The sequence below is a fragment of the Acomys minous genome (genome assembly GCF_964271855.1).
Source record: "Acomys minous genome assembly, chromosome: 10".
Taxonomy (NCBI): Eukaryota; Metazoa; Chordata; class Mammalia; order Rodentia; family Muridae; genus Acomys; species Acomys minous.
In genome coordinates, this window is record NC_140491.1 from 34,005,836 (window position 1) to 34,025,889 (window position 20,054).

The 20,054-nt window shown below is 53.4% G+C and overlaps 2 protein-coding genes across 3 annotated transcripts in view; both read left to right on the top strand.

The window, feature by feature from the left end:
• The first annotated feature begins 696 nt into the window (after positions 1 to 696).
• MXD4 (MAX dimerization protein 4) lies at positions 697 to 14,763 on the top strand. 2 transcript variants are annotated; one of them, XM_084797484.1, is made up of 6 exons: positions 704 to 932; positions 1,014 to 1,113; positions 4,185 to 4,214; positions 9,739 to 9,853; positions 10,889 to 11,051; positions 11,514 to 14,763. In XM_084797484.1, the coding sequence occupies exons 1-6, from the start codon at positions 713 to 715 to the stop codon at positions 11,669 to 11,671; spliced, it is 786 nt and encodes a 261-aa protein (XP_084653610.1). In that variant the 5' UTR covers positions 704 to 712; the 3' UTR covers positions 11,672 to 14,763. The 2 variants fall into 2 exon arrangements, with proteins under 2 accessions (XP_084653611.1, XP_084653610.1); XM_084797485.1 differs by lacking the exon at positions 4,185 to 4,214 and having other exon boundaries at positions 697 to 932.
• A 1,841-nt stretch (positions 14,764 to 16,604) lies between these two features.
• The window catches only part of POLN (DNA polymerase nu), a 142,749-nt gene continuing 139,299 nt past the window's right edge, over positions 16,605 to 20,054 (top strand). Inside the window, exon 1 of the mRNA XM_084798671.1 lies at positions 16,605 to 20,030. Coding sequence (XP_084654797.1) covers positions 19,800 to 20,030 — 231 coding nt within the window. The 5' untranslated portion in view covers positions 16,605 to 19,799. The remainder of the gene's footprint in view (positions 20,031 to 20,054) is intronic.

The following is a 20,054-nucleotide window of genomic DNA, read 5'->3' on the forward strand; positions in this document are numbered from 1 at the left end:
TACATTGGGTCTGACCATCTTCCGATAAACTTTTAGGTTCCAACCTTCTGCGTCCCTGCCCCAAGATTTAGCTTTCCCTGAAGCCACTGTTCATGCGGGGACAAGTGCCTTTTGCCTTCCTTTAGCGAGATCCCAGCTCCCGTCCCAATCAGGCCCCAGGCCGGGTCCTCCACCGAGACTGTGGTACAGCTGACTCTGGGCAACAGGTCGTTGCGCATGACGTGCATGGGCACGACAAAGCGCCGGGGCGCGTGTCCGCAGCGCATCCTGCCGGGTGTCTCCCGAGACACGGTCCACGTCCTCCTGGCCCCAGCGTAGGCCGGGCAGCGGTCCCACCGCTCTGTGCTTCCTCTCAGCAACGCGTCCTGCCCCGGCGCCCTCATTGGCCCCACGCCCCGTCGCCGGCCATTGGTCCGCGGCCCCAATTTACATAGACCGATCTGGCCCAATCGGTGTGCAATGCCTACTTAACATGCACGGCGACCGCCAGTCAGCAAGCACTGGGGCTGGGCCACCACGTGCTGTTGCTAAGCTTGGGCTCCTAAATTGTTACTACTGGGGCCAGCCTATCCTAGCCAAGCTTCGCATCTGTCAACATTCTCAGCCCTGCCCGAGGCGTTCGGCCAGTCCCCATTGGCCGAGGCTAGCCAAGGACCCGCCCCCTAGGCCAGAGCGCCCACACCCATTGGCTGCGTCGACCGCCCCTCGCCTTATGTGTCAATTTGAGGGCCTGGGGCGGAGGGTGGCGGTCCAGCGCTGGAGTCCGCGAGTCGGGCTGGTGTGCCGCCAGGCGCGGGGCGTGCGGCGAGCAGAGCCGGCAGGAGCGCGCCGGGCAGCTGCCGCCGCCGTCCCGTGCGCGGGCGGCAGGATGGAGCTGAACTCCCTGCTGTTGCTGTTGGAGGCGGCCGAGTACCTGGAGCGTAGGGACCGAGGTAGCCAGCACCCCTTTGTGCCAGGGTGGGCGGGTAGCGGGTGGGCGCAGGGGGCCGCTGACCGCATCGTCTGTCCCGCAGAAGCCGAGCACGGCTACGCCTCCGTGCTGCCCTTCGACGGGGACTTCGCCAGAAAGAAAACAAAGACTACTGGCCTGGTGCGCAAGGCCCCGAACAACAGGTACCGCCCCTACCCCCCACCTCCCACCCCCGCGCGCTGTGCCCAGCCAGCTCGGGCCAGCCCCGCCCGAGTGTCCCCGTCCTCTCTGCGTCCCCAGCGCAGTCCTACGCGTACCCGGGCGGACGGCCTGGAGGAGGTGCGGGCCCCGCCCGCGCGTCGCCATCTTCCCGCGGCCGCGCCTCCCGCCGCCGTAAACAGTGCCACGCGTACAGCGCCCGCGCTCGCCCAGAGCCGTTCTGGACTTTTCCAGACCAAAGAGGAGTTGTCAGTTGGTGCCGACCGCTACTCCCTCGCTTGGGCCGAATTGATGACTCCTCCCTTCCTTGCACTTCTCGGAGCTGGCTTCGCTTTTGGGCCGAGCACCTTGCCCCTAGGAGCCTGGACAGAGACCCTTCCCTGGGTACCTACCAGTCTTGCGCAGCCTACTGACAGGGAAACTCCCAACTACAAGTGGCTGGCCTTGTTGTGAAGAGCTGCAGGGAGCTATTTCTACTGAGAGTCCAAAGGCCCAACTCTCTTTGCCCTGGTCTTATGCCTGGAAGAAGCCCTGAAGCTGAGGTTTAGGCATGGCTAAGACTCCTAAGGGTTCCACCTTCCTGCCTTCACCTGACACTGTCTAAGGGGACCATATTGGCCCAGCCACTCCTGCGTGGTCAGTCTGGGAGCTTCCCTGGCAGGCTGGGGGCTTCAGGGCCCCTTGGCAGAGGGTGCAGCTCATTCCTGTGGCCTGCCTCTTCTTGGGAAACAGAGAGGCTGGCACAAGGACCCATTTCTGTGGTGTCCTGGGCTAGGCCTAGCAAGGAATTGGTTGAATTTCCAGCTGCCCAAGCCCCAGTCCCTGGCCTGCTGCTTTGGACGACAGTTTGCAGCAGGACATTAAGTGTGTTGGAGGCCTCATTGCCCCAGGCTTCTACAGTGAGATGGCCCCGGCCCCGGCCCCTGCTTCTGTCTGCCCCTAAATCCCAGGTTGGGAGCTCAGGTTCCTGTGGCATGGAGTACCCACAGCTGAAAGGAATGGTAGCATTCCTGACCTGAGGCCCTTGAATACTCCTGCTTAGACACAAGTAAGCAATCTGACCTAGCCTTGTAAAAGAAGCCTTATTTTGATCTCCACTTTACAACTGAGGAAGCCAAGGCATAGACAGATTGAGTTACCTGCCTAGGGCCACTTAACCACCTGTTCCCAAATGAGGGCCTAGCTTCCACCTTCTGCTGGGATGGAGAACTGGGTACGAGGGGCAGGGGATGCAGGGGCCCCCCCCCCGACTTGGGTGCACCTCCCCTAAAGCTTCCTTGGGCAGCATGTACTCTGTCAAGGCCTTAGAGGTGGTAGACAGCCCTTCCCTCCCTGGGCACTGCTCTGGAGGCTGTCCTCAGCCGGCTCAGTAGAGAAGCTGGGGTCTCTCAAGTGGAAGGGCAGTTCTGAACCTGTAAGGTGACTGTGCCCTGGCAGATTGAAGGACAGGCCCAGGTATAGCAGGCTCGGGTGAGAGATGGGCAGGAGGGAAGCACTGAGGTAAGAGGACAGAGGCCCTGTGATTGGTTCTTAGGAGTCTGTGTAGGTCTCTAATGGCAGCGACTCCATGGGAGAGGGCTAGAGCCAGCCTTTTCAGGGTCAGGTCAAGGTGATACCCAAACAGCATCTGGCACAACCATGGCCTCTCCTCGGGCACAGGTGCTTCTAGAACCTGCATGACAAGCTCCCCCACAGGACTACTGGACTCAGGAAGAGTTCCAAGAAAGGCCATCCCCTATGCTGCTGAAAAGTGGCCCTCTAGTCCAAGGCTGGGAGTAAGACAAGCATCACCCTTGGGTGCAGAAGGTGGGGGCAGTCTCAACACCAAAGGCCCCTGCTGACCTCAGCCTTCTACACAAACTAGCAGACCTACAGACCCAGTTGGGCTGCAGTTGAGGCTGAAGGACTTCCCCAGAGGCCAGTGAGGAGCTTCCCCACTGCCTTCTTAGCTCTGGTTGGCTCATGAAGGGACTCTGACCCAGCCCCAGTGACTTGAAAGGCCCCCAAGGGACTACACAGGAGAGTGCAGGAATCAGCAGGCCCTGATGGGTCAGCTAGTACCCTGATGGCCTCAGTAGGTGACAGGGAAGGCAGAGTATGCATGCTCTTTCAAGTTCCAAAGCCTCAGAGGAAGGGCCCGGTGGGCAGTGGTCCGCAGAAGCACAGGTGGGACTTGGTCTGGGTGTGTCCTGAGCTTTCTGCTCGTTATGTGCAGCAATCTGGGGACCTAGAAGCCCTTGTTGGTTTGTGGCATTCCCTTAGAGTTCGAGAGACACCTGGAAACCTGAGTGGAGCCTGTGGTGTTGAGAAGTCTGAGTGAGTGGGCTCGTTGAGTAGGGTTCAAGCAGCCCATGGGGATTACTGTTCCCAGAGGAGGTAGACTTGGCCTCAGGGTAATATGTTCTAGCATCATGTAGCTCCTGAGAGAAGTGGAAGCGGCCATCTTCTACGTCCTCCGTGGTACCTACCAGCCCGGAACGCCTGAATTTCTTACAAATGCCCCGGTGAGATAACTTGGCTTTAACAGCTCTGTCTTGGCTGTTCCTATCTGTAAGACAGAGTGGCCATGGGAGGACAGGATCGTCTCATCTCAGACTGCCTTAGTGTGTGTGTGTGTATGTTACTTATTAGGACACAGCTGGACTCAGGGAAAGGGGAGCAGAGAAGGAACATGGCTGGGCTCTTAGACATCCCCAAGAACTACCCCTGTTCCTTAGGACTCTCCACCACTTTGGAAGGGACCCTGTGTCCTCCTGCCAGCTAGAGCCACGAAAAGACTCACTGGTTGGTCTGTGTGGCCATGGACCCCTTATATCTATGTGTAGCTCTGTGTCCTGCCACCCCTAATTCTCAAAGTTCAGTATAAGGTTACCTTAGCCTTTGGTAGGCAGCTGTATACCTGTCCTAGCTCTCAGCATCCAGAGATATCATGGACCTAGATCCTCCGAGCCACAGTGTAAGGAAGGGCTCCTGGCTCTCTACAAAGAGCCACTGTTACTTATGCTCTGGTTGTTGGGCCTCCAAGTGAGCCCTGTCTTTCTATCTCTCTAAACAGGTCTTCACACAACGAACTAGAAAAGCACAGGTAAGTGGCACCCCTATTCCCATGTGAGCTACTGGATATGGCTTCCCCCAGCCCCCACTCTGAGGGGTTATTTTTGCTGGCCTGACCTGTCTGGGTTTCCAGGCTGTGCTCTAGGCTCTGGAAAGGCCAGTTCTAGAGGGATGTAGGATCTGTTCTCAAGCATTTTTGGATTGACAGGCAAGGGCTGGGCTCAGGCCCTATTCTTTGGTGTTCAGCCTGGGTGGGTACCAAGCACTGGAAGCACAGCACCTTGCCCTGGTAGCAGTCTGAGTTGGCTCCCTGGAAGAGGACATGGGTGTGCCTGGGTGTGCCTAAGCCCCTTTGGAAGCTTTGTTTCAGCTCTCAGTACAATGACCTAGGTGCAGGATTCAGCCCTTTCCCCCCTTGCCTCTGTGCCTTTTGGAGCCTGCTTTCTAAGGACCTGTGGTGGTCTGCATGGCCGAGTGAGCTTCAGAAGGGCAGCAGGCCCAGGTATTCTCCCTGTACCCTGACTCTAGTCAGCTCCTGGTGTGGCTGTCGGCCATTGGGGCTGCTTCATGTTGTCTGTCATTTGTGTCTTCCCTCTGACAGTGGTGACAAGGTGTGACTGAGCACTGGGAGTTGGGAGATGAAGGAGATACTTGTGGCTGCTTGCAGCAGCCTAAGTGGAAGCAGAGGTATTTTAGGCTAGGCAGCCCCATAAGCAGTAGCCCCCATGCCAGGACAGGGAAAGCCCCTGAGACACACTAGGCAATAGCTCTATCCTGACCTCTGCTCCTATCTATAGAATGGACCAGTTCTATCTTGCTCTCTTGCTGTTTAAAGGGTGGGGTACATAACTCTGCATCCTAGATGAGCCCTTCTGGGTGCACTAGAAAGGTCTGGAGCCCAGCCAGTTCTTTCCCTCCCCCCCCTCCCCCATGCCTGCGCGCCCAGTTCAGAGCCAACTTCCGCTCTCCCGGGATTCAGGACTCCAGTTGGGGCGGGTGGCTGGGCAGGGACAGAACACCATGTTCCCTGAGGAGATGCATTTCCTGCACTGGCCTGTGTGTTTGGGGGGTTCCCAGGGGGCCAGGCCACAGGCATGGAAGCCAGTATGAGGCTGGCTTGGGGTTTCTCCTAGGTCAGAAGAGACTAACCTACCTTGTCCAGACTCAGGCACATTGGCCCAGCCTGTGGTGAGGGCTTCCTGGAGGCGGCGTTTGGGAGGACAGCTGATAGTGAAGACAGATGGGGAATATGCCATTGCCTGAAGAGTGGGGAGTAAGGGTAAGGCAACGTCTAGGGAGGATAAGGGTTGACCTCTGCAAACATCCACTGACCTTGGCCTTGGCCTCCGCCATCCTTCACAAGCCTATTGTTAGACTGGGTCTCATGGAGGCCCTTAATTTAAGACAGGGTAAAATTGGTTGGACATCTTGGGGCTGTCTGCCACCCAGCTCCGGGCAGGTCTTTCTACCTAGCTGCTCAAGGCATAGATATAGACAACCCTCAGCAGTCCACAGGCCTAAGGCTTGGGTCCTGGTAGGGACATCAGCCCTGCCCTGCCCAGCAGGCCGTAAGAGGCATACCCTGGACCCTGCCTTCACTGGAAGTGTCCCTCAGAGAACGTAGGTGGGCCTGTGGGACTTCCCATTTTGGAGCTTTGAATAGTGCCCAGCCAACCCCTACGCCCCACCACCTCTATAGGTGAGTAGCTCTGCCACATGTGCCAAAGCTGGCACTTGCTGCTGACCTCAGGGCCTGGCAATCCTCCTAGGCTCAGCTCTAGTCTTTGGTCTCAGCTAGTACTGATGAGAGCTCTAGGTGTTCATCCTGGCCTTTGGCACTCCTGGAATGTCCTGGTACATTTCAAAGGTCAAGTCTAAGCCCTCAGCTAGGCCTCTAACCCTAACCCAGGCACAAGGATGGTTGTTCAGGCCTGCCATGGTACCCTTTGGCATGATCTTGCATGGATGCCCACAAGTGCCTGATGTAGCCATGTGGAACCACACAAGGAACACATTTGTTAGCAACAGCTAAAAGATGCTAATAAATAGAAAAAAAAATGGGACACCCCCCCCCTTACCCCATCCTACTGACTGTGGTGGAATCCCTCATTGCCTTTCTTTTTACAGTAGCCTGGCCTGGAACTTACCTCTGCCATCCAGCCAGGACTCTGACCCACATGTTCTGAGAGACCCTGGCATGGAGCCAAGTCTTTGCCCCCAGCTTTTGGGCCTCCTTTGAGGAGTAGGGGGTTTTGGCGAGACACTTAAGTGTGGCAGTGTCGGAGGCTTGGCTGTGAGGAGGTGGGAGGGCCTGTTGATGGTGGCAGTGAAGAAATTCCAAGGGCAGGTCTGCCTCTGTGAGAAGCACAGGGGTTTGACAAGTCTGGGATGTATAGGGACAGTCGTAAGGATCTTGAGTCTGGTGTGCCGTAGTGCCTTTAGAGAGGATCTAGTGAGATCCTAGGTTCTGGAGAGGGCCTTCCCCAGGTAAAAATTGCTCTCTGCTGTGTAACAAGTACACCTGCTGAGAAGGGTTTCTGGCAGCTTCGCTTGCTGCATCCCAGCGATGGCTTCAGGACAGTGGAGTCTATCTCGGGAAGGCTCCCCTCACCAGCTGTAGACTCAGCCCTGGGTAGTGACTCTTCAGGGTTTGGGTTGACACATTGCTTTTATATTACTTGTATATGGTCAGGTGACTATTCATCGTCTTCTTGAAGAAATACCATTTTCTAAAGTATTATTCATGTACTCCCTGTACCCGACCCAGGGACCTTAGCCTGGCTCCTGAGAGGTCCCTGAGATGATAAGGGGCCTTCGTTACCCACTGTCCCTCCTGGCTCCTTCATCCAATAGCATGTAAGTGCTCCAGATCTGTGTCCATGTGCCCCCAGCCCTCCTGGCCTCAGAGCGTGTAGAGGTCCACAGCCATATGTTCCAGGTTCCCTCTGACCTGAGCATTGTTGAGCTGGGTCTTCAGGTGCCCAGGGATGGCTCATAGCACCCGGATTCTAGAAGCAGAAGTACTGCTCAGTGGCCTGAGCCAAAGCCAGCGGCGTTTCTCCCACAGGCAGCGTGACAGGTCCCCGTGTGCCCCCCAAGTGAGTTCAGCTACTTCTTTACATTCCAGTTGGTACAAGGGGGGAGGAAATTTTAGTCGTCTGTTTGAGTCTTCGTTTCCTGGTCCCTCGTGGGGTGGAGGTCCGTCTCCATGTTAGATTTGCCCTTTGTTTTCTGCAACTCGCTTGTTTGTGTCCTTTGCTCATTGTTACACGGAGGCAGAATTCTTCATTTTTGATGTGTATGAGCTCAAAATATCACTAATACTAACCGTTGTTGTCTTTTGTATGTATTGCAAGTGTGTTCCTACTGTTATTTGTCCTTCAGCTGTGTTTCTTTCTTGTACAAACATGTCTTTCTCTGATTGTAAAAAGTAAATGTGGGGTTTTTAAACAAGCATAGAAAACCTGGAAAATACAGAAGAGCACAAAGCTGACGAAATAAAAGTTGCCAGCCGCGTCCCTGGAGATGCCTGCCTCCTGTGCTTCATGGTGTTCTGTTGAGTCTCTTGTGTGCGTCTGCTCTTTTTTTTATTTATTTTTAAACAAAAAGTGGGTCACTTGTCACATATGTGGTTCTGTATCCTAATGTTTTCACTTAACGCTCATGAACTGGAAAGGCAGCTACGCTAAAGTAACAGCGTGGTCATCTCTAGGGCAGGGAACTTGGGAATACTTTAGTTTCTTGTCAACTTGCACTCTCTGTCAATCTCCAAAAAGCCATTGGTGTGACGTCATTAAGTGGTGGGTTGTAGGAGTCGCTCTTTGCTGTGTAACAAGTACATCTGGTAAAAAGGGTTCCAGGCGGCTTCGCCTGCCACACCCCAGCGATGGCTTCAGGGCAGTAGAGTCTGTCTCTGGAAGGCTCCATCCTTTTTCCCAGCCCAGCTCTATTTTCTAGTCCTTTCAGTGCCTAGGGTTGGATGCTCACTGTGCTGGGAGCAATGAAGCTGAGGTCTGCACTCTCTGGGAAGGTAGCCATGCATACAGTAGCATGGAGCCAGGAGCCTGACTGTGTATGTATGGTGACATTGAAGGTCCTCAAGCCTTGAGGCAGAGTGTAGGGCTTACACAACTCTCACTCACACTCTGCCTCCTGGCTAAGCCCAGCCTCAGTCCTGTGTCTAAGAAGTTCTTCCAAAGGTCTAACTCCAGTTCACCAAAAAGAACCTCTAGGCCTCAGGGTGCTGGGCCAGGACGCCAGGTGAGAAAGTGCTTTGCCAGCCAGTGGGTGCAGTTTGAAAGGCATAATGGCCATGGGTGGCACCCCAGACCTCTGTGTGTGACTGTTAACATCTTTCTATGTTCCCAAGGGCCCCCTCCTCTGTCCAGAAATGGCTGTTCCTGCCTGCTGTCCTTCCAAAGTGTCCTTAAGACTGAGAGAGTCTGTGGGTATGCTAGGGTTCTGGACTAGGGAACAGATAGGACATTTTCAGCATGGTGCCACTCTTTTTTTTTTTTTAATTGAAAATAGATTTTTCTCATACACTATATTTTAGTCATGGTTTCCCCCATCTCCTTCCAGATCTTTCCTACCTTTTCACCCATCCAACTCCTCACCTTCTCTCTCTCTTTTAGAAAATAAAAACAACAACAACAACAACAAAACAAAAACACTGTTAACGGAGGAGTATGTGTAGATACTGGCCGTGACAGGCCAGTTGGGCAGCAGGTTTTCAAAGTCCTAAAAACAAACAAAAAACTTTCCCTGATCTGCCAGTTACACTTCTAAGAATTTGTCCAAAGCAAACCATACTGATTTGGAAACCACCTTGGCTTCCTCTGAGGAGGGTCTGGCTAGGTCCATAAGCGAGCTGTGGGCAGGACACTGGTTTCCTGCAGACACTGGTCGGGTGGAATGCACAGATGTGCAGCAGCCCTAGCAGCAGCCCCTGCTATCATGGTAATGTCAGAGGTAGCTGTGGAGGGAAACTCAGCCACCCCTTCAGGCCAGGTGGGAGAGCAGTGCAGCACATGAACAGGTACTACGGATATGGTTCCATGGTTTGTGAAAAAAGCCAGATTGACACAAATGGATACAGGGACAAAAAATCTGGAATGATTCAATTTCCAGTTGAGACCACAAACTCAGCAGAGAGAGCTGGTCCTCAGCCCTCCCTTGACCTTATCAGCTCATGCTTCTGTGAGGACAAGAGTGAATAGAGCACACTGTGCAGGCCAAGTAGGGATCCCTGGGCTCTTAGGGCCTGTGCAATCATGTGGACACTATATCTACAGAGGTGCCTGTGACAGGCTGTTCCCTGAGGAGAGAAGTATTATTCAGGCCAAGAGGCAATTCCTGGAGAGGGACCCAGATACTCCAGCCTTGAGGCAGAGTCTGGGGCAACTTGCAGGCCAAGAGGACGGCCTACCTCTAGTGGTATTGGGGCCTGTGGAAGGGCCCAACTGGCCACTTTCCACCTTGTACTAGCCACACTTGCCATACTCCTGTGGGATTTGCTGCTGCCTAGCTTGATAGTCTGTCTCTGGCTCTTTCAGACGAGCTAAACTAAGGCTCTACTTGGAGCAGCTCAAGCAGCTGGTGCCCCTGGGCCCTGACAGCACACGCCATACCACTCTGAGCCTCCTGAAGCGTGCTAAGATGCACATCAAGGTAAGCATGCTGTGTCCAATCAGCCACCCTGATGTCTCCCAGCCATCCCCACCCTCGGGCAGCATTGGTTCAGAGGACCTGGAGGTGGGTGGTGGAGCCACTTAACAGTTTATATGTCAGGAGCTGATGGGTGGCGTGGAGGTTACATGGCCTGTGCTGGGTTTTGTTGAGCAGTGATTGGCAGGGAGACAGAGTGGGCTGGGCAGGTCAGTCTCCAGGCTAGTCCAGATAGTTTTCTATAACACTGGGCTGTGAAGGGGCAGCAGCTGGAAGAAAAGGTGGCGTTAAGAGCGGGGCAAGAGGTCACTGTATGCCTTCATAGACAGTCCGACTTGGAGTAGGCGGCGTTTAAAGGGGAGCAGGAGGGGTGATAGAGACTTCTTGGAGTTGGTGTGGGGCTAGGTGAGGGAGGTAACTGCCTGAGGCAGTCCCCCAAGGCCTTCAGACCAAGGGCTGTTTATTTCGTGTTCTTGGGACACTTGAGTCAACCACAGTAGGTCTCTTTCCCCTCAGAGGGGCCCCTGTGTCTCACAGGTCATGTGGCAGTAGCTTTGAAGGAGTTATGCCAAATGCCCTGGAGTTTTAATAGGACAACAGGGTCTCTGGCGGTCCCCCACACAGAAGGCTTAAGAAGGTGGGAAGGTCTGTCTTGCAGGATACACCCGGCCTGCTCGCAGGTGTCCTCACCATTTTCCCAGCACTGTCCCATTCTCAGATGCTGCAGGTAGACTCAGTGAAAGCCCAGTCTGGAGTTCTCATGAGTAGGGCTGGAGGGAAGTGCCTGCCATTTCCTGGGGCTAGCCAGCAGCACTGGGCATCCTACAGCTCGGTCAGCAGGCTAAGAGTGAAAGACCAAGCTGAGTGTAAGTAGTCGCTTTGCTGGGGGTGAGGAAGGGGCCTTTGGCTGGGTACCGTGTGGCCCTGTTTAGCCGGCCATGCTATAGGTAAGGTTCTTGCCTTGTAAAACTTCTGTGCCTATGCCCAGGGGAGCTTGCTTCTTGGCTATGGGCTCACAGACCGCCCTCTATCCCCCAGAAACTGGAGGAGCAGGACCGCAGGGCACTGAGCATCAAGGAGCAGCTGCAACGGGAGCATCGCTTCCTAAAGCGACGTCTGGAGCAACTATCAGTGCAGAGTGTAGAGCGAGTACGCACTGACAGCACTGGTTCTGCTGTGTCCACAGACGACTCAGAGCAAGGTGAGTCCCGAGGCAAGCAAGGCAAGCAAGGCGTGAGCTGGGGCAGCCCAAGCCTGGCCTCTGAATCTAGAAGTCACCAAAGTTCTAGGGAAAAAGGAAGTGCCTAGGGTAGGAGTGACAAGGGGCCCCACAGCACCTGAGCTAGAGTTGAGCAGCACGACAGTAACTCCCCAGCCTTGCATGAAGAAGGGACGGGAAGAAGACAGTGAATCACAGAGGCCATGGCGTGGCTATGTGAGGGCAGAGGATGGCTCACGGCTGGGCAGTGTGTTCATAATCCAAGACTCTGACCAGAACCATCCTAGCATCTTCCTCCTCAAGGCCCAAAGGACCTCCTGTTTCTCCCTCAACCCCAGCCTCCACTTCCATAAAAGGGAAGCATAGGCTCTAACTTGGAAGGGAGCCTCAGGCTGGCTTCCATGGTAGGGGCCACCCTGACCCGTCTTCTCTCTGTTCTCTCAGAGGTGGATATAGAGGGCATGGAGTTTGGCCCTGGGGAGCTGGACAGTGTTGGCAGCAGCAGTGATGCCGATGACCACTACAGCCTACAGAGCGGTGGCTGCAGCGACAGCAGCTATGGGCACCCTTGCAGGCGGCCCGGCTGCCCTGGCCTTTCCTAGGCTCTGTGTTCTTTGCTTCTTGGCCCACCCGCCTGCTCACCTAGCCAAGTGTCTCAGCCTTCCAGTCCTCCCTTGACTGAAGCCAGCCTCGTCATGGGCCTACTGCTGTGCCATTCTCGAAGCTATAGCTGCTGTCTGGTCTGCCTGCCTTTGCCTGGCCACCCTTTGGTCAGGACTCAAGCTGCCTGCCCCTTCCCCGCAGGGCAAGACCCCATGCAGGGAAGCAGGGTCAGGCTCTCACATCCTGGAGCCCAGCATAGCCGCCCACGGTCTGTTCTCAGATTCCTAATCATTCCAGAAGTATTAAATATCATTGCTACAAATCTCAGTGGGATCCGTGTAGGGCCTTAGTGACTACCATGGGGAGCTTGGACCTCAGCACTGGATCCCAGGAGAGAGGAGTGGACTGAGGAAGGAAGAAGGAAGGCAGGCAGGTGCAGCAGCCCGTCCGTCCATCTGTCCATCCACCTGTTGGTTCACATGGGCTCCTGAGGTGTGGACAACGGGATATGTGAAGGGCAAGACTTGGGTGAACATCTGGAACAGGTGGGTGGCCTCCTTTTCCATGGTGTCAGGAGCCATGGGGGATGCTCCTAGGGTCTGGCCGGACCACCACATACCAAGTTGGGTGGCTTCTGCTCTTTGAGGACCATCAAATGTATGCACACATGCCTAGGCTCACACCCACAAGCCTGTCCGTACAGACACATGGGCATCGGAGAATGTATGTCCTGAGATAGTTGGCCTGAGGTCTTTGGAAATGATGGTCCCTGGCCTGAGCCTGCCTCTCACTCAGGCCCCTGCGTACCTGGGCCAACCCAGAAGGCTCTGCCTGGTCTGCACAGGAAGTAGAGAGGGCTTTTATTCGTGGCAGGGGTCTGGCATAAGCTGGGTAGCAAGCTGAAACCACTGGGTCCTCCAAGCTTTCTCAACTCCCTTTCTTAAGAAAAGAAAAAAGAGGAAAAAAAAAAAAAAGCGTGACAGGGAGCTCCCAGAAGGGGCCTCACAAGCCCTGCCCAGGGCAGCCTCAGCTGGCAGAGGCTTTACCCAAAACACAAAACAGAAACATTTTTTAAAAAGAGAAAAAAAGCTCTGAAGACTCGCCAAGGGACAATGAGTGTGTGCCGTCTCTATTTCCTGTATGAGATTTTTGTACTCTATTTTCCTAACCATTGTTGTGTCCTGGTTTGCTGAGGGGTGGGAGCAACCCAGCGTCTCAGGGACCCATCCTTTGTCACATTGTCATAGTGTGCCTTGTGTCCCTTGTCTCATCCCACTCACTGCCACCAGCATGTCCCTGTGGCTTATGGGATGCACCAGGCCTGCTGGCAGGTGCCCCCCACCCCCCACTGCTTTCCTACAGGTAGCCCCTCCCAGCAGCTGCAGCCTCCTGAGAGGGACATGTGCATGCCTGTGTGGCCTCCGTGGCTGATTTCTGTATCCTGTAGAGCTATGACCTGCCTCCAGCAGTGCCTCCATGGTAACTGGCAGGGTGGCTGTGCCTGAAAGTTTGGGGACAGCAGGCTGCTGGCATACAGCCTCTTTTTTCTGGGCTTTGGACAAGGGCCTGGGGAGTAAGCCATGGGCAGCTTATAAATACAGCTCTTCTGGAGGTGGTACAGGGCTGGCCAGGAGGCTTCTGTTGGCCTTTCAGTACCAGAGGACCTTGTCTCTAGGGGCACCACACAGCAATATTTGGGTAGTGGCTATGGGCTGGCCCACAGCAGCACCTGCCACCTCCTCTGGTGCATTTGTAAACAATTTCCGAACTGGGGGAAGATTCTTGTTTATCTTCAGTCACGCCAATGAGCATCCTAGGGTGGGTGGTTTACTGTTAGGCAGAATGGGGTTCCTGGAGACAGCTCTGGTGTAGAACCTGCCCTTTGGGTCCTCAAGATGACAGGTGGACAGCAGGCCTGGGTGGGAGTCCATGAAATAGAAGGTTAGCCAACATCTTAATAAGCTGGTCTGTTGGCTGGGGACCTCAGTGTCTGCCTGAGCATGTCTCTTGGGCATTTGTTTTGAGCACACTCAGCCTTAGCACAGGACAGAGCTATGTTTAAGGGCCTTGCTTCAGGGCCCCAGAACTCCAGGGCTCCTGATGTGCCCTGAATTCTTACATCATCAGCTCCTTGCTCCGTCTCCGGCACCTCAGATTCTGCTTCCACCCCTGTCAGCAGAGTCCACTTCCGGTGACCAGAGTGGCCCCCCTTAGCTGAATTTTGTGGCAGCTCAGCCCTTTGCCTTTTCAGGCTATGGTTTCCATGTAGCCTGGGATTTGGCCTCCGTAGTCACCCAGGGGTGCTAGCCATCTGCCCCTCCCACCAGCAGGCATGTGAGGGGTGGTCCATAGGCATGGAGGCTGGTGCTAAGAGTTACATATCCATTGCTCCTTTTCCTGCTCTCTACCATTTGCACAGTTTGGCCATTCTCGGGGGCCACTGGATTCAGCCAAGGCTATTGCGTATGTCTAGAGAGAAATCTGGACCAAAATAGCTGCTGCCGTGTCCTCCCCCTGCACCTGTCCATGTGAGCCATGTGGTGCTCCATAACAGAGTCCAGAGCTCTAAGCTCAGGCTTGCATCCTCTTACTGGGAGGTGGTCCAGGCATACCAGACCCACCATCCTGCTGCAAACCCAGCTGGTCAGGAAGGAGAGGGAACAGAGGTTTTGTCTCTATATGGGCCCTAGGCCCACCTCTGGGGTTCTATCCTGGAGCTGCATGAGCGTGCCTTCTAGGCAGATGGAGTTGTGCACCAGACTGTGGCCACACAGCCCCTACCCATCTGTGCGCCCCAAGCCTTCCTTGCCTCTGTGGGGTCAGTTAGCCTCTCACCCCTTGTGCCTGCACAGAGAATCTTGACCCCAGGCCAGCAAACAAGTTATCTCAGGCCTCTATAAACTAGGGCACTAGGGCAGGTTCCGTGCCAGAGTCTGGGGCTACACAAGGGGCCTGGTGCCAGTGCAGTGGGTGAGTTATGAGACCTGAGCTGCAGAGTGGAATGGGATTCCCCCGTCCCACCTGTCTAACAGATGGGGCTGTGCTGTGTCATTCTGTCATTGTAATATAAATACAGATTTTTATACTTCGTCTTCTGGTTTCTAGTTCTTTCTATCTCCCTGCCTTGCTCCTCTCCCTCCAGCTTCAGCTAAGAGGGCCTGACGCACTGGAGCCTGGGTCATCCTGGCCCTTGGGAACCAGCTTTCACATGTCCACAACCTCCATTTCCTGGTAAGCTGGCCAGATCTGTAGGTCTACCAAGCTCTGGGTGAAGGCATGGGTGGAAGGTACCATACACCTCACTCTGTGCCTGGGCCTTGTAGTTTCACCCTGTTGCTGGAACTAGGACACTGTGTTCCCCAAAACAGCTCAGTCCTTAGGGGTGCTATGCTGGCCAGGTGCCCTCTGCAGAGAAGTTGCTGGTCTCCAGATTGCACTTCAAGGACCCCTCCTTGGGCCCATCCCAGCATCCTCAAGACCTACTGGGCTGAGGTGGCAGTGTGAACTGCCCTCACAGAAGCAGCTGTAAGGTGGTTAGAACACACACACACACACACACACACACACACACACACACACACACACACACACACACACACACACACACACACACACACACACACACACACACACACACACACACTGGAGGGGAAAACAGGACAGCGTTCCTGACATTCCATTGTCTGTAGGGAGGGTCCACCTCATTGCCATGGAATCGTGGCCCTGGTTCTTGGAGGACTCAGTTTCCTCCCAGAGAGAGGAACCCCCTGAGGCTTGTCCTTCGAGGACTTGCCACCTTGAATAACCTTAGAGGGCACGAATCGGGACTTCCAGAGAGCATGGGGTCACCACACTGAACCGCCTTTAGAGTCCATCTGGGATGGCTTAGTGGTGCCTGCTAGGAGGTTTTGAGGGTGGAACCAGGAAACCCGGGGAGGGCTCAGTCCTCGCAGCCGGCAACAGTTTGTCAATTGTTGAATGCTTGTTAAATTCTGGATTCTTGACTATGTGTATCCCTGCCTTTGGTTGGGTGCAGGGGAAGGGATGGGCAGCCTTAGAGGCAGTTGCAAGTCACTCAGAGAAAAAGTTTTCTGCTGTGAATACAATTAGAACCTCAATATTGGTATGATTTGGGTATTGATGTCACTGTGGGCATTTAAATCTCCAACACTGTGGTTCTGGGTCTTCCCTGCTACCACTTCCTATTGGGGCCAGTGGGTGCCAGCTTCTGTGCTAAGCGCTTTGCGTAATTAGCACCTGCTATAATCTTGCTGGGTCCATCTCATGGTTAGGAAACGAGGCTTGGAGATTTTTTTTGTTTGTTTTTGTTTTTTTTGAGGCAGGGTTTCTCTGTGTATCCCTGGATGTACTGGACTCCCTTTGTAGACCAGACTGGTCTTGAACTCATAGAGATCCTCCTGCCTCTGCCTCCCAAGTGCTGGGATTACAAGTGTGCACCACCAGGCCCAACAAGGCTCAGAGATGGCACTTCCTTCCATAGCTTTTCCGTCCCCCAAACAGTCTCTTCACACACAATCCTCTTCCATCTCTATAGTCCTTCATGTTTGCCCACCAGTGAGCCCACTGCCCATAAATCTAAAGCCTTGTCTACTTCCCTCTTGGCAGCCAGAGTGGTGCCAAGCTGTCCCTACTGCTCCTTACTCGCTTTGTCTCTAGTGTTAAACTCAGATGCCTGCTCTCTCCTGTCCCTCACCTTAGCCCAGCCTACCTTCTACTTAGCCCTTTGTCCTTACCGTCTCATTTGGATCTCATGGTAGTTAGTTCAAGCCCAGCCTCCTCTGCAAGTGGACCCTGAGTCCTTTGTCCTTTTCCATTCTATTGTGCTGAGATTATGGCTGTATAAATTAGGAGCTGGGCTAATCTGGGCTAATTGCTAGTGGGACATTCCCCCCCCCCCCAATTTTCCAGACAGGGTTTCTCTGTGTAGCCCTGGCTGTCCTGGAACTTACTCTGTAGACCAGGCTGGCTTCGAACTTAGAGATGCAGAGATGCACTTGCCTCTGGCTACTGGGACATGGCTTCTTTTCCTAATCTTTAGCCAGACAGCTGAGACACAGGAGCTCTGGATTTTTCTAGCCTTAGGCCAATGGCCTGGGAAGAGAGCTACAGTGGCTCTCATCCTAGTCTTCCTCAACTGACATGAGCCTCTCAGCCACACTAAGATCCTGTGCTCCTCCCGGTCCTAAACTCTGCCAGGCCGCTTCTTACCGGCTTCCAGCTCCCAAGATCCCTTTCCCTACCCACCACCATGGTGACCCCTTCCTACTGGTGCAGATTCAAACACTTCTGAGTTTGGTACTGAGTTTTCACCTTCGTCACATGAATGTAAATACAATGAAAAGCAAACTCCCCTCCCCCAAGTCCATGGTCTTAAGAAAAGTCAACTTTCTTCTGGAAGAACAGGACCAATAGGAAAAAGCTGCCAGACCACGTCTCACTGGCTGACAGCCCCGGGTTCTGCCAACTCCTGGGGCTCCCTTCCTTTACTCATTCCTGAGTTGTCCAGTGCCAGCTTTCTCAGACCTTTTGTGACTTAAAAAAATTGCATAATCAAGCTATCCCATGCCTGCCCAAGGTTGTCATCCCCTTAAAAACAGCCCCTCTCCGTGTTGTTTGGAGAATAGATCTCTTCACTTCCCTTAAACTGCTTTTGAAAACGGCCTTTAACATCACAGTTGTATACAAAGTTTTAAAGCTGCGTGAAAAGATACTGTCTAAAACAAAAGATACTTTGTAATATTGATGCCAGGAGAGTAAGGCAAACAGCAAAGATTTACTCATGGCCCTGCTTTTAGGTTTGTTTCACCCATTATGTTCTCACAGGCTTGCTTAGGAAAGATTAGCTCCTGGGCTCCCTTTACCTTTTGGCCCCACTGAAACCGCAACTGGTTTTGAGTAGAAGAAAACAAGCTTGTCTTGGAAATAAGTTTAACATAGTTGTCTTCTTAAGTTTCTAATCCAATACCAAGAAAACGTTCCAGGTCTGTATAATTAGCCCCACTGTGTTTACCATTTGTACTCAGGGGACTGATCCTGTCCCTAATCTTTTTATTTATTTTTATTATTTTTATTATTTTTGAGACAGGGTTTCTCTGTGTAGCTTTGGCTGTCCTAGACTCGCTTTGTAGACCAGGCTGGCCTTGAACTCACAGCAATCCACCTGCCTCTGCCTCCCGAGGGCTGGGATTAAAGGCGTGCACCACCACCACCTGGCTAATCTTTGTATTTTTATGGCTTCTTGTGGCCTCACAAACACCTTTCAAACAAATAACTGTGGTCAGCAACTCCAAATAGAGAGTTGGGGTTCAGGAGTCAGAAAGAACAGTGGGTTTCCTGGCTGGTCTGGTGGGTTCCAGGTTGCGCCTCCTGCTCTGGGGTGGAGGTGGGGAGACGGCAACCCTCATTCTGCAAAGTAGCCCTTTGTCTTTCTGGCATCTTTAATTCTGTCTCCTCTGAGTTCTTCCGCACAGTCTATAAATATCCCCCAAGTTCCTCCCACTTTAAAACAAAACAACACCAAAAATCCTCTCAACCCTGCATTCCCACCCCCTCATCTTGTGTCATTTGGCTCTTTTTCTCTCAGTCTTTGCCTCCTCAGCAAAATTTCCCAAAAACACTGCCTGTACTTCCTCTGGCCAAAACCCACTGAGCACCAGCTCCCTGCTGAGCCCCCACCTCCAGCCGGCCCTCAGGGCCAATCCCTTGACTTCCTAACCCTGGATTATGCACCATTCCCTGTAATGTTTGTTTTTATTTACTTTCAGGCTTTACTGACTTTCAAAGGGAGGGTAAAAAGTCAAATAAGAGTAGTAAATGTCTTCAACTAGAATTTAAATTATCTAACTAGAACATTAGCTTTTCTTTCTTTAAAATCATCACAAGCTGGGCATGGTGATTCGTACCTATGACCCCAGTGCTTGTAGACACTCAAGTAGGAGAATCCTGAGTTCAAGCCCAGCCTGGGCCCTGCAGCAAAACCCTTGTCTCAAAAAACAAATAAACAAGGAGGAAAAGAAGATCCAGAAAGAATTCAACCTAGTAGTAACTAGACTAGAACCTTGTCTGATAAGCCACCTCATTTGTGACCAGAGGAGGGTCACAAGGAGTACTGTTTTCTGATGATCAAAGCCCACACCTCGCATATGTATATGCCATCTTACAAGAGATTGGTAAATTGCAAATGCTGTCTGGTAGAAAAATGAACAAATTCTGCCCCATACAGACGCGTTGTTACCAATGTCAACTGTAATTCCAAAGGTTAGTTTTCTGGGACCATAGGACATTAATGAGGCTTGCATCAGCCTTAGCCTTAGTTCAGCAAACCAATTTAATAATTAATACTAAGAAATAAGATAATAAGATGCCAGGCAACAGATATTAGATTACATGAGGTTTATTAAGTGAGCATGGGGAGAGAAGGGAGGGAGGGAGGGAGGGAGGGAGGGAGGGAGGGAGGGAGGGAAAGAGAGTAAAAGAGGGAGCTAGGGCGAGGATTTGGCCTTTTATAATCTTGGGTAGGGCCACGCCCCCATGGCAGGTAGGCAATGACATCACAGGTAGGCGGACTGAAGCAGAATCCTAACTTTGGCTATCTTAGCTGCCTCAGTGTCTCAGCTGCCTCAGAGTTGAATGCACGCCTTCCACAGCACTCCAAACTTAGGTACTTTACATTTTGAATATCGGATCTTGGAGGAAGTCAGCTTTTGCTTGGAAATCAGTGAGGCCATGGGTGTTAAGTGTTTTTGCTCTATAGCCGTTGTTGTAAAAGATTCTATAGCCAGCAGTCCTACGCTGCCAGAGACCTGCTGGGGACTCTACTGCTGATCTGGTTACTAGCACCACATTGGGTCACCCTACAGGGGGTTGAGGGGAGATGAGAGCTGCTGGGGGAGGGAGGGGTATGATTGGCCTCAAGCTTTCGGTCCCATAGCGGTGTCAAAGACTGCAAGCCATACTTAAAACAGGAGGCCTAACAGGATCGCTGTGCAACGCGCTGCCCCAAGAGACCCATACGCTAATTAAGGGGCGTGGCGTGGGTGGAGCCTTCAGTGAGAAAACCAATCCTCTTGAGCCTAGCGGGAAGGACATTGTGGGGGAAGGGGCGGAATGGGGACGGGGTTAAGGGGCGGTGCGTCTGGCCGGAAAGCCAATCACCTGGCTCCTGGTTCCACGTTGTGGGCGGGTCAGCGGCTCCGCTTCTCCTTTCTTCGGAATACTACGCCTGCGCAGATATTACTGGCGTCGCCATTTGCGCGTGCGCGTCCCAGCACTCCCGTGAGGCACTGCGACGCGCGCGCGCTCGGAGGCCGCTCAGAGCGCCGGCGGGGGCATCCTGAGGTAAGGGGGTGTACCCTCCTACAC